This window comes from Ahaetulla prasina, chromosome 1 (genome assembly GCF_028640845.1).
Source record: "Ahaetulla prasina isolate Xishuangbanna chromosome 1, ASM2864084v1, whole genome shotgun sequence".
In the NCBI taxonomy this organism is placed as follows: domain Eukaryota; kingdom Metazoa; phylum Chordata; class Lepidosauria; order Squamata; family Colubridae; genus Ahaetulla; species Ahaetulla prasina.
The window spans coordinates 217,353,769-217,371,566 of record NC_080539.1 but is presented as its reverse complement, the minus strand read 5'-3'; the positions used below and the strand labels follow the sequence as shown (position 1 = coordinate 217,371,566).

The 17,798-nt window shown below is 34.6% G+C and overlaps 1 protein-coding gene across 4 annotated transcripts in view; it reads right to left on the bottom strand.

Moving 5' to 3' along the window:
• Nucleotides 1-17,798, bottom strand: part of TLK1 (tousled like kinase 1) — an 89,137-nt gene that overhangs the window by 6,493 nt on the left and 64,846 nt on the right. For 3 of the 4 annotated variants that reach the window (XM_058190778.1, XM_058190796.1, XM_058190805.1), the window contains 11 exons: nucleotides 17,511-17,647; nucleotides 16,811-16,999; nucleotides 15,149-15,215; nucleotides 10,951-11,048; nucleotides 9,185-9,266; nucleotides 8,319-8,410; nucleotides 8,140-8,229; nucleotides 7,823-7,992; nucleotides 6,889-7,024; nucleotides 3,723-3,834; nucleotides 3,141-3,248 (listed from right to left, as the gene is read on the bottom strand). In XM_058190778.1, coding sequence (XP_058046761.1) covers nucleotides 3,141-3,248; nucleotides 3,723-3,834; nucleotides 6,889-7,024; nucleotides 7,823-7,992; nucleotides 8,140-8,229; nucleotides 8,319-8,410; nucleotides 9,185-9,266; nucleotides 10,951-11,048; nucleotides 15,149-15,215; nucleotides 16,811-16,999; nucleotides 17,511-17,647 — 1,281 coding nt within the window. The remainder of the gene's footprint in view (nucleotides 1-3,140; nucleotides 3,249-3,722; nucleotides 3,835-6,888; nucleotides 7,025-7,822; nucleotides 7,993-8,139; nucleotides 8,230-8,318; nucleotides 8,411-9,184; nucleotides 9,267-10,950; nucleotides 11,049-15,148; nucleotides 15,216-16,810; nucleotides 17,000-17,510; nucleotides 17,648-17,798) is intronic. The other variant, XM_058190789.1, reaches the window with a different exon arrangement.

The following is a 17,798-nucleotide window of genomic DNA, read 5'->3' as shown; positions in this document are numbered from 1 at the left end:
CAACGACCTGTGCGATCCGGAGTGGGCCTGCTCCGGGTGCCATCAGCCAAGCAGTGTCGGCTGGTGGCCCCCAGGGGGAGAGCCTTCTCTGTGGCAGCACCGACCCTATGGAATGAGTTACCTCCAGGGCTGCGTCAACTTCCTGACCTCCGAATCTTCAAACGGGAACTGAAGACTCTATTATTTAATCGGGTGGGACTAGCCTAAGTATTTTAATTTAATTTTAACTTAATTTTAATTTAATTTTAATGTATTAATCTATTTATAATTTTAAATTTTAAGGATTTATATCGGGTTTGACCGTTTTAGTAAATTTGGCCTGTTAAATATTTCGTTTTAAATGTATTTTAAATCTGGGATTTTTGTGTTTTTATGTGTTTTAAATAAGGCTGTACACCGCCCTGAGTCCTTTGGGAGAAGGGCGGTATAAAAATTTAATAAATAATAATTTAAAAAAAACTAGTCGCTCAGAAAGCCATGTAAAATAGTATTATTACATGAACAAGGCTACAGTTATAAAGAACCTAGAAGAAAAATTGGTGGAAACTTAACCAAAGGTGGTATTTCTAAGTTTTTGAAGAGGTATAAGGAGACTCAATCACTACAAAACCACACTGGTAAAGGCAGGAAAAAGTGCACAACAGCAAGTGATGATAGAAGAATTAAGAGACTGTGCCTACATGACAGAAGAAAATCATCTGGGTGTATAGAAATGGCGCAATGCAATGTGAACTTGAGTGCAAGGACTGTTTGGCGCAGACTACAGGAATTTATCTCTCAAACAAGGTTGAAAAGCATTACATTCTTGATTAAATTATCTTTTCATTGATATATAATTTTATGGTACTACTTCAATAAAAAAAGTGGTGTTATTATCCATCAAACCTCAAAAATGCACTTTTCCTAAAAGGTTTCCACAATTTTGGCCACTACTTTATTTCTTCCAAAACTGAAAGGTTTGATTCCTTAAGAGGTTCTGTATCATGCTCCCTTTTATATGTACTAATACTATCTTCAGAGTTCCTCAGCTCCAAAAATCTATCCAGTAAGGACAACTATTCAGCAATTTGCACACTTGTAATATACATATAACACTTTGCTTGTTGAGATGGGATAATGTAAGTGTGTGGTAAACACAACTCCAGATATCAGCCTGTCTTTACTTTAGTTTATGATCATTCTGGACTAGTAAATTTCCAAATTTAGCATTCACAATACTTTATGTGTTCTTAGATGTGGAAGGTTGTTGGTAATAGAATATTACCAATTTTGTCAGGAGCGAAGAAACTATAGCGGGAAAGAATGGAAGTATGGATTAGGGTAGATAATAAGCTACAGTGAAAAGGACGACATAGTTGGAAAGAAGCAGCACTATATAATATACAAATATTTAATCCAAGCCTAGAAGAGCCAGACAAGCCCAGTCCTGCTAAGCTCACAGAACTTGTTTAACTTGGATGAGACTACAAACAAAAATAGTGTACCTGAAGACATTCTTCTGTGGAAAGTAGAGAGAAAATGCAATATTCTCCCTTCGTGTGAAGAAGATAAAGAGGCCATTAACATGGAAAATTAAGCTAAGTATGGAGGAATTCTATGAATAAGTTTTCACTTGCCTCCACACAAGGACTAATGGTTAAACAAGCCGAAACAAACTATTGCTATTTAATTAGAAATTATGGCTAAACCAACCAGAATGCCATGGCTGGTGTTGTTTTTTTCAACAAACACCATTAAAACATGCCATTTCATTAGGTTAGTTTGGAAGAAATAGATAAAACTTGTCCAGAACTATTTACATAAACACCTCAATCACGGAAAACAAAGATTTAGGTTGGATAATCCCTTCTTTCTGTTTCAGGAGATTTGTAATTTCTTTTAAATCAGAGATGTTTGAAATAATCTATGATTAAATTTTAAATTATAATTTTAAATTAAATTAAATTAAAGTTTATAATGCACTGCTTGAAGCTGGCTTGTTGGGAAAGGAGTAGTGTTCATTTTAAACCATATTTGATTTAGCATTACATGCTTAAATGCGTAGTTCACAATAGCAAGTATAATTTTAAAACAGATGACAGTGATACTGTATTTCAGGATTTAGGACGATGTAACTGTACTTTAGGATTTTCTTCTAGAATTGAAAATTACAGAACAAAATAAATTGGCTTATCTAGTTAAGACTTCTGCAATTATTGATGTTCAAAGTATATTTAATATCACTCATCTTTAGTTACACTTATTTTCTATTCAACAAGATCAATATTTCAGAATTCTAGAGAATCATTTTCAGTATCTGATAATTTTCTCCAGCATCTGATAATAGATTTACATAAATTGGGGAATGTCTATGGAGATTCTCAGTTATCCAGGTCATAGCTGTCCCAATGGTGCTTTTTTCAAGAGGCAACTGGACTTTCGTTTTTTTCTCTGAAGACATTTCACTTCTCATCCAAGAAGCTTCTTCAGTGCTGACCTTTGGGTGGGGAATGAAAGGATTTATACTCCCTGCAGACAGTTGTTCATTTGCATTCTTTTAGAGAGTGGCTGAGGCCATCTGTGTCATCAGGGTCACCTGAGTAATGCAAATGGGTGTGGAATTTTGCACTACTCAGGTGACCTTAACGACACAGAAAAACCTCCAGGTGGCCTCAACAACTCAGGGGTGTCAAACTGGTGGCCCATGAACCGGATGCATTACAAACCCACCCCAGCTCCGTGAAGGGGAAAAAGTCACAATATGTCACATTATGGCAACGTGATGTGTCAAGTTTGAACCCGTGCTTTAAAAGAATATAAATGACTGGCTATCTGCAAGGAGTATAAATCCTCCCATTCCCCACCATCCAGTCAGAGCTGAAGAAGCTTCTTGGATGAGAAGTGAAATGTCTTCAAAGAAAAACAGAAAGTCCAGTTGCCTCTTGAAACAGCAATTTTGGAACATAAATTGAGGAAACACAGAAACTGTTTGAAAACTATGCATTTGCTTTTAAATGCATGAATTCCCATGTGAAATTAAAAACAATTGTTATAAAAATTTAAATGCATTTTGTTTGTAGTTAGCTTTAAATGTTTTGTCTGACTGAACGTCTTGTGTCAGAATATATCATTCTACCACAATTGATGGTTGAACTCTTTACCTTGGCTTCATTGCTCACAACAGGCTTTACTGGGAATTGTACTTCAGTGGCTTTTAATATTGTGTTTTCTTGAAGTATATCTTGTTGTGATTGGTTATGGCCAAATGGCTGGAAAGAGGTAAAAAAAATCAGTTCATTATACCAAACATCCACATGTATATATCTGTTTTTAAAAAAGAAACCATATTTTTAAAAATCTAAAATCATGCCATTTAAAAATATTTTAAAGTATTTTAGAACAACGAGAAATGAAATCAGGTGTAAGTTGAAAAGAGAAGCCTAACTGGTGTAGTGGTTAAAGCATTAGGCTAGAAACTGGGATATTGTGAGTTCTAGTTCCACCTTAGGCACAAAGCCAGCTGACTGGCCTTGGTCCAGCCAACACTCTCAGCTCTAGGAAGGAGGCAATAACAAATTACTTCAAAAAATCTTGCCAGGGATTTGACCAGGCAGTCTCTGAGATTTGGACACAATTGAACAGAAGTAAAAAAATAAGTGTACTTGCCTGTAAATATTTGATTAGTTGAACTATGCTAGTCAAACTTTTCTGTATGGAAAATTGCAATTACTGTGCATGCTTACCTTTCGGCCATATAGACACTGGAAAAAGATTACTCCAACTGACCACACATCCACTTTGTTAGAAATTTTTGGTGGTTCTTTTCCTACAACAAAGCACTCTGGAGGCAAATACCTGAACGAAAACAAGAAAGGAAAATAACCATTCAGGGTAAACAGGCATATGCCATCTACCAAAACACTGTTTTTTTTTGGTTTTTTTAAATTAGTCAAAACCTAGCACAAACATAAAACTAGCATATATTGTTGTTAATGCAATTCATAATAACACCAAGTTATTTATTATGTTTATATTAGAAGTTTATTAAAAGCTTAGGTACTATTGTTCACTTAAGCTTTTATTTCAATTATTATTAGGAGTAGAAATAATATTATTTCAATCAGAATATAGAAAAACAAACAAAAACGTAAGTCATCAGTATATAAAAATGCTAAATCATTGCCTCATAAGCTTGTCATACTAGTAAGAAACAAACTGTCTTAAAATTAAAACATTCAAAATCTTCATCTTGGGATCAGTTATATTTTTCTTCTCTGACTTGTGAACGACAGTACATAAAATTGGGCTACGTTTATAGATATCTCAATATCCAAGCTATAAAGTAAAATGAAGCAAGTCACCCAAGTAAGTTACAAAATGTGGCAATTAGAATGTGGAACTAACACTATACTATTTGCAAAGCTAATAGTACAGAGCTTTGGAACACATGCTTTACTAACTCTGCTGCTCCAGATCCACAAGGGTAGACTCTCTAATTAAATGGAAATTTCCTGTTTTCTACGCAGCATTGAGAGTCAGGCATTTCATCTTACTAATGAGTGTGCTCTTCTATGTGTAGGAGTTGTTAAGAGATAAACATACTAAGTTGGTTTATGTCAGCAATTTATTTCTTCGAAAGCAACTCAGAAGCAAAGAGGCCTATTTGGTGCTCTGAATCACTGACTCAAGAAAAGAGTAATCCCGTTTAAAAGCGGTAGGAATGAGTTTAATGGTGGCATCATGAAGGAAAGCCAGTATTAAGGAATCAAATTCATATGGGTAGACTTTACTTTAACAAACGTAAGCAAACAGTCCAAATCCTTAGCTCTATTTTCAATAGTTTGGACTTAAGACAGCATCTGGGGTCTTGAAAATAGTTCTTACAATTTAGATTGTAATAGCGAGGTTAGAATATAAATCACACTGGGCTCCACAGAGAACTAAGCAAGGTTGCAGGAATGTACTGTATGAACCACTCCTAGGTGAAAAGAAACTCAGTACTAGGGCACTGATGTACTGTACATTTTGAGTCACATATTTAGTATGTTTATTTCAGACTCTAGAATGAAGAAAAACATTCCCCAGATGTTTGAAATTTTGGATCGGTACAATATCTAGCTCATTTACAGACCAGTGATGCTGATGACATTTAGGTCTCTAAACAAAGGAGTGCTACTGATCTTGAATTATTAATCTTCATCTCAATATCTGAATATTGTGTAAAACCATTTAACTCTCTCCTCAAAGTAATTTCTGCTCAGTAACAAATGATACCATCAGTAAGAAATATGATTACAGCAATAGCTATTTTAGCAGAATGAAAGTCCTGTCCTTTTAATCTTTCCAGAGTACAAAGCCAAAACGCATATGTTTTAGTCCTCTCAGTGTTGGGAGAATAAGTAAGGATATATCATAGTATCTTATTACAAGCATTGGTTTCTAGTTCTGGATTAGCACACAAGCTCAATTTACTCAAAGAGTAAATTTACAAATCATGGTAGACCAAACTAGAAATTGAATTGATAAAGAGAATTCAAAAGCCAGGTTGGAAATTGGTAAGATTCATAATTGAGATGAATACAAGCCATTCTGAATGCTTATAAATTACCGTATTTTTCAGCATATAAAATGCACCAAGATTTCAAAGAGGTAAACAAGGAAAAAAAGTTTTTGCCCTCCCTGGCCCCCAGGAGCACTATGCAGGCCTCCCAAACCTTCTGCACAAACAGGATGCTCAAAGGGCTTGGGAGACCTGCAGAGTGCTCCTGGGGACTGGAGAGGGCAAAAACGTCCCTATTTTTGCAAAAAACAGGCCCGTTTTTGGCCTCCCAAACCGCCAGGAGCACTCTGCAGGCCTCCCAAACCCTCTGTGCATCCCATTTTTGTGAAAAACGGGCCTGTTTTTGCCAAAAACGGGACGCAAAGGGCAGGGTTTCAGGAGGCCAAAAATGGCTACATTCAGTGTATGAGGCGCACCAACATTTCCACCCTCTTTTAGGGATAGGGGGAAGTGCGTTTTATACTCCAAAAAGTACGGTACAACTTTATAGAACAAGTACGTTCAAAACACGACCACATCTTCATGCATTTGCAATCACGATACTTTTTTTTTCCTATGATGGAAAATGGCTTTGCCTGCACATGTCATTTATGTACAGCTTACAAAGTTCTATAGCCACAATACAATGCTGCTTTAAGGTTCTGGGGGTGGGGGAAAACCTGTCCTTCATATGCTCTCGTTTGTTGCAAAGCCTTTTTCCCAAAGTATCTGCAGAGTACTAATACTTGTGAAACTTTGATTTCAACATCACAATTCAGAAATAAAATTTATCTGTTTGCCTTCCCTTTTTCAATAGAACCAATGTTTTACACTTAAGAAATATACAGCAATAGCACTTATATACCACTTCATAGTGATTTTACAGCCCTCTCTAAGCAGTTTACAGAGTCAGCCTATTGCCCCCAACAATCTGGGTCCTCATTTTACCCACCTTGTAAAGATGGAAGGCTGAGTCAACCTTGAGCCACTCAGGATTGAACTGCTGACAGTCAGCAGAATTAGCCTGCAATACTGCGTTCTAATCACTGCACTACCACCACTGCTCTATACAAAAAGAAGGTGGCTGTTTCTTAGCCTGAATGTTTATGTTCAATATTAGAATGTCTTCAGTGAGTATTTCTCAGTTTGTATTTGCATTTATTAAGCTCAGCATGATAAAATATAAATTCTGTTCCATTAAGGTACGAACTGAATTAGGCACGATACCAGTCTTTTTACTGTATTTGTAGGGCAGCTGTACATAAACTTTGTTATTCATGAGAATAACTAAAATATCATTTTAAAATTTTTATTTCATTTTTTTGTTTAATAAAAGAAAAAAATAATTTGTGAAATGGAAAATAATATACCAGTAAGTCCCAGCTCCTTGTGAAGTTAGGTCCATTCCATCAACACCATAGCTATCATCATCCATTATTTTAGACAGGCCAAAATCTGTGATTTTTATTTCTCCACATGCTGTTCCATCAACCAAAAGGATGTTTCCTATCAAAAGAAGAAAATCTCATTATAAAAAGCAAGTCTAGCCCATTATAGCGGCTCAACAACATTTCATTTGGATGATGAGAATGTAATCTTTTTTAGGGTTGAACAAAGGACTAAAGATGTGTTTCATGATTTGCAGAAGTATGAACAAAGCACCTCTCTTTGAATCATTCAAATACCCACATCTTTTAGAGTTCATGTGGCTGCTTCAAAAGTTAGTTGTTCCAATTCTCAATGCATATACACATTTGCTTAGCCACTTTGCTTCATTGGTGGACCCTGGAAAAGTATTGTCTATGCTTTCACAGACCCAGAGAGTTAACAGAACACAGCTTTCAAAGCAACCCACGAGCTTTACAGCTTCAGTGAATCTCTTATTCTGAGATACTCCGCTTTAGGGCACAGCCCTAAAAATTTTACTGAAAAAAGAACTGAAAAATCTAACAGGCATGTTATAAATCACAAATAAACTATTCATAGAACTCTCCCATGTAGCACTTGAAACCTTTGAAAGGCAATTTATTTACTTTATTTATTTATTAAATTTATGTGCTGCCCATCTCACCAGTCAGATGACCGCTGGATGGCTTACAGCTGGGAAAAAGATAAAGTTCCCGTATCTCAAACATCTTAAGCTTCTATATTTCAAGTCACAGAATGTATGCAAACTTATTTATTTATTTATAGATTTAATAAGGACAAAAATAGAAAATTCCCTTATTAATAAGCATGAAGTGAACAATATATTTTATAAAAATGCTATATAAAAAGAAAGTTTTATTAATGTTTCTGACTTACCTGGTTTAAGATCATAATGTATAATGGGTGGTTTAATTTCATTGAGATATCGCAGTGCATTTACAATCTGCATTACAATGGACCTAGCTTCCTTCTCTGTCATTAGTTTATGTTGTTTGAGATAGAAATCCAAATCGTTGCCTTCACAATATTCTAACACTGTACAAAACCTACAAGAGTAGAAACAAAGATAGTCCAGATAATTAAAAAAAACTATTTATTTAAGCATAAAATAAAAATATGAAATTAACTGGCTATTAAAAATATTAATAATTCAAATTGCTCTTATGCAAAGAGGTATTGTTTTATATACTTACGTATCTGTATCCAAGGAGAAGTAATCATAAAGTTTTACTATCCGTGGATGATCCAACTCTTTGTGTATTCTGTACTCTCTGCAGGCATGCCTTTTGGAAAAAAAACGGAATCATTAATCATGGATACTGGAGTGTCATTTTAACTTGCCACCAGAAGAAAGGTTTTTAAAAATGCTTACTTATGGTAGTTTTCCTTTTTCTCATCTCTCCAGCTTTTGTTAAGTTGATGTATCTTCACAGCAGCATATCTTTGTTCATAAAGATCAAATGCCTGCAAGACCCATTAGATGACGTTAGGAAACAGCAAAATACTGTTAAAACTTTCAAGTAAACAACTCCTAACACTTCCCTCTCCTGTGTAAGTCTTTAGATTTTATTAATTGAAATATCTAAAATGGAGGTAAGTAAAACTTAAAAAGTCAGGAATTATGGGATAAAAAGTTGAATTTGGCATGTTTAGAGAACTCCGGAGATATTTTCTTCCAATAATTCCAATAGCGAAGAGGTTGACAATTTGCCCTTTTGTGTGTGTGTGCTATGATGATTCATCATAAAACACCTATTTTTCTAAAGGAAAATTGATCATGTTTACAATCTGATTTTTTTAAAATTATAGGCCCGGTTTTGTAAACTGCTTTGCCACTATGATTTTTTTCCCCTTTTAATGACCCTGTAATACCCTGTAATACCTTGAAGTGGAGTAGAGGCGACTTTACAACTATATGATTAAAAATAAGTTTTAATTACCATCAATTGAATGTTTCATCTGAGATCACACAAAATCTTAACTATAATTTACTGAAACAAGGTAATTTCATAATCTACGGTCCAAAACTTAACAAACCACAGCTCTATACCATTGATAAGAGTAGCAGAAACAGCATGCTGTTGTTAATACAAATAAAAGTAAAAAGTTTCTAAGCTTCTCACAATAGTGTTAGAAGAAATATATTGCTTTAAACATATTAACAATGCCTTAGGAGGATTTCTTTAGAAGTGTGTTGGCAATCAATGTATACTTATAACACAAAAAAGAAGATATTACCTTATATACTTCACTAAATCCACCTCGACCAAGTAAATGAAGTAACAAATATCTCTCATTTAATGTTGGATGGTCTTTGAACCTTAAAAAAATTAAGCACAAACGTGGTTTATAAACAAGACAGGGCTTTAAAGTTAGCGCTATCTACAGTGTTTAAAAAAGCAAAGGGGAGGAAAGAAAAAGTTGAAGAAAGCTATTTGCAGATGTAAGCACTTATTTTCATCTCTGTATAATGTAGGGAGTCTAAGATGAATCACATTAATATGCACCTGCCTGTGCCCCTCTGTTTAAAAATAAGAAGGAATCATAAGTTAATTCAAAAAATGGCACCAACTAAATGAGCTCAACCAGAAGACTGGCATCTCTAAATTCCTCTTTTCCTTGAACTATTTCAATTCCTGCTAATAAAGGACCATGAGTAAGATGCATTGTGCCACATTGTGCCCATTCCCTCAAGCACACATCATTTCCATGGGAGAGGGTTAATCTGCTCCTACACTTATATTATTACTATTGTGGGAATCAATGGGAACTAAGGAGACAATAAAAGGCACCCCCTCCCCCCACCCAGCAAGTGCAGTGGGACGAAAGAGTACTACCTTCAACTATCTTCAGCTAAGAAGGACCTTGACAAATGATTATCCAGCTTCTGTTTGAACACTTTGACTGAAGAAGAGTTCACTAACTCCCCCCCTCCCACAAGATTGTACTATGTCATTAATTATGTGCTCGGTACTTTTAAAAACAGATTTTTTTAAAATGAGAAGTCAGTCACCTCAGACTTGTTTCCAGGCCAGTAAGATTGCTAACTGGACTTTAATTGAAACCTTTAAGACACTATGGAAGAGACCTCAAATAACTGCTTCATGAATTGCTTCTACTTTTATTCAGAGATCCATGAATGACAATGTTCACATTTTAGAATATCTATGAATGACTAATGTTCACATTAGAGAATAACACAAGGTTTATCAAGATGAATAATAGGTTTGACTCTTTATTCTAAAAAAAACACCCTCAGATAATCATTGCTATGGGTCATCCTTTCTACAAAAAGAACACAATGCATATCTGTGGAAAAACTCCTTTGCAACCTCTAATATCTGATGACATTTGGGAATGCTCTACGTGAAATTGGAGGAACTTAATCCAATCTTTACATGAAAGGAGTCATTCCCACCAAAATCAAACACAGATGGTCAAATGCCAAATCAGTTTGGCAGCAAAGGAGGACTATCTGAAAATAAGATATTATTTTCTACTACTTCAGAGAACTCTTGAGATGCATAAAAAGAAATTGGAAGCTTTTTTTTAATTACTATGAACTACCACACAAGCTTTCAGGATATAAAGAATTTAATGGGGTAGGGATATTAGAAAGGGAAAAGGAATGAACTGGCTTGTTAAATCTCCTAATAGCGAATTTTCAAGTATCTTGAAGGAGGGAGGATTGTGAGGTAAGAAAAGTCTGCTCCCTGCATTATTTAGAGGTATTTTAAGATGGTAAGAATGCAAATAAAGAAGAGCACATTTTCCACTTTTCAAAATCATCATTAATAAGAAAAAAATTCTCAGAATTACCTAAGGAAGTTAATATATATTTTGTGTTATTTTATGTTTACTTCAAGAAAAACAAGAGTGAAAAAGGAAGCCAAAAACTGGCTAAGTAGGTTAACAGTATCTTTTGGTATTTTATGTGTCACATTTTTCCAGAGCCAGTAAACATTGAGAAAATGAATATGGAACATTAAAATATAGAACCTTACTGAGAATTATCTTCATTGTTTATTCTTTTGAGCTCTCGTATATGAAGATTTCTAACTCTTTCCAAACGTTCAAGTTCTGCTTGTATTTCAGCTTCTTCCTGCAGAATATACGTTACAAAAATGAACAAGGAAAAAAACAATAATATTTTACCCACATCTCAACTGCAGTGGTGATAAAATAAAGCAACAAATTACTACTTTCATTTGTTGGACCCATTTTTTTATTGATCCCAATTAACAACTTTCAACCAATTTTGAGGGCAAACAATATGGATTAGAGGAGAGATAATATTGTTCTTCAAAAAAGGTGAGAGAAAGTAGGACAAAGGAACAATAGACACATCTGCAGTGATATTCAGGAAGAGTCTAAAGTAGATAATACTAAAATGGTTCTGTCAGGAGCAAAACCTTGTCTTACTGCATCTTGTTTGTGATCAAGTAAATTCCTTCATTGATTGCCAAATTTCTGCCAAATGCATATGACATACTGATTAGCAAACTAATGAAGCTGGTTGACATTAAATGGATATAGACATTTTAGAAAAATATATTTATATTTTATATAAACACACACACACATAATCATGTGTCACGTATTTATATTAAACTGGAACAAAAATGGAATGAAGTGCCACAAGTTTCTACCCTAGGTCCAGCACCCTTTAATATTTTTATTAATTACTTGGAGGAGGAGGTTGAAACACTTCTAGTCTGATTTACAGATGGCATATTTTTTGGTGGAATAGCTAATTTATTAAAACACAGAAATAAAATTCAAAACTCTAGTATCAGTAAAAAAGAGATTTAAGAGAAGAGCTTTAAATAAAACAAAAATAAAATAAATGGAAATGGCCAACAAATGCAAAATTTATTTAGGAAACAAAAATCAAATGGTCACAGTATAGGGGATTCCTAATAGTAATTTACAAAAAATATAAATAATGAAAAATATGACTATAAAAAAAGGCAAAACTAGTTTTAGTTGTATCAAGAGAAGCAAACTGTAGTTTCTGATTTCTGGGAAGTGAAATAAGCATTCTACGTCAGTGGTCCCCAATCTTTGTGGTTTGCTGGCCCGGCTGTGGGGGGGAGGGAAATGGGTACTGGGTCACATAAATGGCAGGCAGCCCTTGTGCTTGCATGGCCCAATTCAAAATAGACCATGGCCCAGTAGTTGGGGACCCGTGTTCTACTTTATTCTGTCTTGATCACTCCTTCCTTGCCTATGAGCTCTGAATATTCTATTCAGTTCTCAGAATGAAACTTGCAAAAGGATTCAGACAAACAAATCTAGAAGCTAAACTATTTGATAATAAAGTGAAGAAACTGAGAATGTTGATAAGGAAAGAATGAGAGGGGATATGATAGCACTTTTTAAATAACTGATAGGATATTGCATAAAAGAAGCCCAAAATTTTTGGAGAACAAAGAGTAATGACTTATCTAGAGAAAGCTAAATTGCAACAGATTGTTAGAAAACATTTCTAACAATAAAAACAGTTTTACTTTTGAACGAATTACAGAGAAAGAGTAGGCTCTTGTTCACTGGGTGTGTTAAAGCAGATGTCAGACAGCATCTGTCAGGAATATTTTAATTTAGATAGCTGCATTGAACAATAAGTTGTATTGAATAACTTAAATTATTGTTTCCAGTTTTGCAGCTTTCTTCATAGTACAAGAATATAAATTAAATTGAATTTCAGCTACTTTCAAACCTAAGTAAATGAAAAGCTTCTCTGACTGACCAATCAAAATTAGTCCTACTCATTGGACAGGACAAGGAAATATATACATTGCTATTATGTATCAATTTCCCCAGCATGTTACTCATTTACAATCTTGGTATGACACAATAGATAATCAATATCTACTTTGGACATCAATCCAGATATACAATGCCACTCATTGCTTAAAATTAATCAAGATTTCTTCGAGAAACTAAAAATTAACCACTTTTAAACAATGAAAAAAGTAATAGATCTCTTTTAACTATTTTGTTCTACATTTTCTTTGGATGTTGCTGATCTTAAAAAGCTCAGATGATATAAAAATGTAACATTAGTGGTCAACCTTTTATTTTTTCCACAAGCAAGGATACTGTGATGGCCACAACTCTGAGGACAGGTTATAAGTACCACTCTTTCAGCACCATTGTAACTTTGAACAGTTGCTGAACAAGGGGTTGCTAATTGACTACTATCTGTAGAGCAATGCACATATCTAATGTCAACAATATAGACTACATTCGTATCTAGACAGAAAACAGTTATGCTCCATTTTATTAAGTAGAGAGAAAAGAGTTTCAGTTACTCTGCAATTTAAAATCTTAAGCAGCTGTGCCTTATCTAGGAATGGGAAGAAAGAGAGGGATGAACCCAAGCCTGCTATCTCCAACTGTAAATAATCATGCCAGCTCTGCTAAGAAATGTGACTGGGAACTGAAAAGAAAATACAAATGAATGCTAAAGAAATCTTGCTTTTCTAAGTCTTTTGTCTATAATCTTGAGGAATTACAGTAAACCCCTATGACAAATTGTTTTGTGTTTTTTTCAGTGATGTACTATGCTCATATTCATCCTTTATTCATCTAATTTCATGTATTTGGGTACCTATTCTCCTATTTGAAAATATTCATATTAAGGATGGTTTATGTTATTTATCATTCTTTGTTCTGAATATTCCAAAATGTTATTCTAACGTTAAAGATCAGTGGGTTAGGGTTAGGATTAGTGGGGAAATTATCTCCAAGGGTAATTTTGGCGTATCCTAGGAGTAATAGAGCAATTGGTAATTGCTTGTTTGAGAGTTGAAGGTTCAGTGTAGGACTGTTGATCTTGTATAAAACAACCGAGTCCGTTTGGCATTTTTTGAGACCAGGAAAAGCGGTAAACTGGATCAAACAGGTTAGGAACCACTGTCCTAGGTGACTGTACCAATCCTGTCTGCCAGCTCATGGAACACTATAGCAATCATTAAAATGGATACCTTATTCTTCTCTATCTGTTCCCAAAATTTCAAATATGCTTTGAAGGCCTAGAATATCATCTATAGCACAATTGTGATATACATTCAAATTGGAGGACAGGAAACCAAAAAAAAATAACATGCAAACTGAACCCATCCAAACAACATACTATATACAGTAGTGGCCGAAATTGTGGAAATCTTTTGGGAAAAGTGTATTTTTGAGGTTTGATGACTAATAACACCAATTTGTTTTTAATAGTACCATAAAATTATATATCAATGGAAAGATAATTTAATCAAGAATGTAATGATTTTCAACCTTTGAAGTTAAAGGTAGTTTTTTTCATGGAATTCTAGATTTTAAGCCAAATTCCTGCAGTCTGTGCCGAATTTTATGGTACTACTGCAAAAAAAAACCAGTGGTATTATTAGCCATCAAACCTCAAAAATACACTTTTCCCAAAAGGTTTCACAATTTTGGCCACTACTGTAGTTGTATATCAGGGACTATGGATACAGGTGTACAATCATCATCATATCAACGGTACTAAAAATACCAAAGGAATCCAGCATGATTGGATTAAATTCTGCAAAATTTTACATAATTTATTTTAAATATTGAAGGCATTTTAACTATACTTATCCATGCGTAGTGATACAAAACAGCAGACAGAGAGAGAACAGAAAATGAAAACGAATCCAAAATTAGGCCATGTTCATTTTGGTTTGGTTTGTGCATATTCCTGGTTTTTGTTTGTTTGTTAATTCAGATTGATTATAACTAATAAAAAAATGATTAAATGATTTTTTGAAAAAATGTGAATTAGTATAAATTCAAAAAAAGGGAAGTGTAAACTAACATGGATTTCAAAACCAAATCTTTTCTTTGAATTGTGGAACACATATTTTCAGGAAAATGTAGCTTTTTAAATTATTTGATGTAATCAAGTATCTATCAAACACTGCAGGTTGGTTTGTGACATTTATTTTTATTTGTGTATGTTCACTGTACACAGCCCTATGATAATTGTGTTTTGTTGATACATTTTTACAAGCATTTAAAATGGAATAACTATTACATGCACAATATGGAATTAAGGGAACAACTGCCTTTCTAGAAAGGAACAAAGACAGGAGATGAAGTTTAATAGGGTGGTTTCTTGTGTGATTATAGCACTTCAAACTAATCAAAAGTAAGAGTGGATTAGGAAAAATAGATTACATTACATACCTTTTTGAGATGTCCTAATCTAAGCTTGAAAATTTCTTCTTGTTCATGATATTCTGCTAGTGTTAGCCTACAAGGGTAAATACAAGTAATAACATTTTAAAATCAAATGGAAGATAATTGCATATAAAGACACATTGCTATTCTAAATAAGAAGAAGCCTGTACAGGACTTGAAAATGATAGGTAATAAAGCTTGTGCTTGGATGTGACACAAATGAAGCACCTCCGTGCTATTCACTAATAGTTTGACATTTTACAGACTTTTGTGTGGTCCTGCAATTGTTTTAGGAAATCTACTTATTGAAGTTCAAGCAACTTATAAAGCAGCCATAACTTTTTTTTAGGTTCACCTAGAACAGGGGTCTCCAACCTTGTCACCTTTAAGACTTGTGGACTTCAACTTCCAGAGTTCCTCAACCAGCAAAGCTGGCTGAGGAATTCTGAGAATTGAAGTCCACAAGTCTTAAAGTTGACAAGGTTGGAGACCCCTGACCTAGAACACTGAAAAAAATCAGTCTCTTTTAACAAACCTGAGACAGCTATGCTCCCCCCCACTTTCATCCCAAATCAATATTGAAGTATATCCAGCCCTATTTTGCAGACTTTGGGGAAACAACTGTGTCCCGAATTAGCAAGAGTTGAATGCAGAATTCAAGTATTTCAGAATCCAGATTAATTCTGGATCACCTCTCTCTCTGTCTCCAGGAGAACCAAATACTGGGTATCTTTAGTATTTCTTGTCTAAAGAGCTTCATATATTAGAAAAAGAAAAATGGTACTGGAGTTCTAATAATGGTGACACTACAGTTTTAATCTAATCTAGAAGTGATCCTGGAAATCCAATAATACTGAAGATCTAATAAGATGGGATTACCCATTAAGAACTATACTTTGTTTGAACACTAAACCACTGATTACCCTAAAAATAGTAGTTTCAAAGAGGTTAAACTTTATAGATCAGGAACAAGATTTTAAGACTCGTCCAAAATAAAATCCTTCTATGAATTTGTTTTAAAAAGTATATTCAGATGTTGTATTTAATTGCATAAACATAATTTATCCATCATTAAAATCTAGTCTTAGTTATACATTTCCATAAATATGGGTATTTATAGAAAACAAATTTTATTACAAGTCTGCCACCAAAATGATCATGTAAGAAACAAGTTCTTTTTCAGAGGGGTGGGAGAAGCTATAATTAGCATAATCAAAAGAATTAGTTCCTAGTCTCTTTGAGTTTTATGGGGGAAAGCAAGCAAGGAACAAAAATGTTGTTCGCACACAAAAATAATCTTAAAAATAACCTAAGTGCTCAGTACACACTGAAAATTGGGAGAAAATATAATTCCACTCTCTAGTGTCCTTATACATGGCCCCATTCACGTTAATAATAATGAATTCTCACAGAGAGAAGACCGACTCCTGCTTTATCTATTTATACTGTATGTATTGACACATGCACACGTGGATTGTTATGTGTGTCAACAATATCAAAACTCTGGGCATGACCAGGTGATGAAACACCTTTCCTTTTCCAGAGCTTGTTAAAGGAGGGAGGGGTCACTTAGATCTCTTGCTCATGGCTGCCATTTGGCATCGCTGACCCTGTCACAGATGCCCCTGTATACATCCATTTGTCTTTAAGTAAATGTTCTGAGCTTACAGTTGTGGCAAATTGGGCCTAACAAATGGATCATTTTCTGCTCCATTGACGGCTTTGTTTTTCCTCTGTTTAGGCTCTGAATTGGCAGAAGGTGCTTGAGAATTATTTGTGGCTGGAGGTTTTCGTTTTGCCAGAAGTTTTCTTTGCCTTTCAATATCTTCTCTTTGTTGGTTTACCCACTCCTGTTGCCTGCAAATCAAAATATCGCCTTTAAACTGCAGAACTTCTGAAGAACAAGTTACATGTTTTATTAACTTCTGGCTTACTTGTTGCTTTTGGTTTATTGTGACCAGGCAGACTAATTACTTATAGATCTGCTATACTGTGGATTTGAGATCTTTAACCAGCAAGCTACTTATAGACAATGGCTAATCTGAAATCTGTGATCTATGTTTATAATAATCTTTATGGAAAGTGGTCAATATTCTCCTTTTGAATTTGACTCAACTAATGGGAGGGAGGGAGGGAGGGAGGGAGGGAGGGAGGGAGGGAGGGAGGGAGGAAGGAAGGAAGGAAGGAAGGAAGGAAGGAAGGAAGGAAGGAAGGAAGGAAGGGCAGTTGATTAAGTGCTCTGTTTCTTTGATTTTCAAAACAGAATAACAACACTGTATACAAAACCATTCAGAGCACTAGCTGATAGAATTAATATAAATCAACCACTCCGGGGAACTAGCAATTTAAAAACAAAACATTGACTAACTTTACAAGATTCTGAAATGCAAAGCCATCTGTCCACTGTTCAGTAAACGAAGCACCATGTCGAACAGTTGTAAAATGCCCAAGGCGTAATCTGTCTTGCATACTTTTTTCTCTGCTTGCCAGCTTTTCTTGTGTGCTCTAAAAAATCAAAATATTCAAAAGGTGTGACTTAACCACTTCTGAAAAGGCAATTTCATCTACTAATAAAAAATGATCTAGATATGTTCCTCTGTGGCATTTTTAAAGCATTTTGTAAGGTTATACAATTATTATTTTCCTAAAATATTAA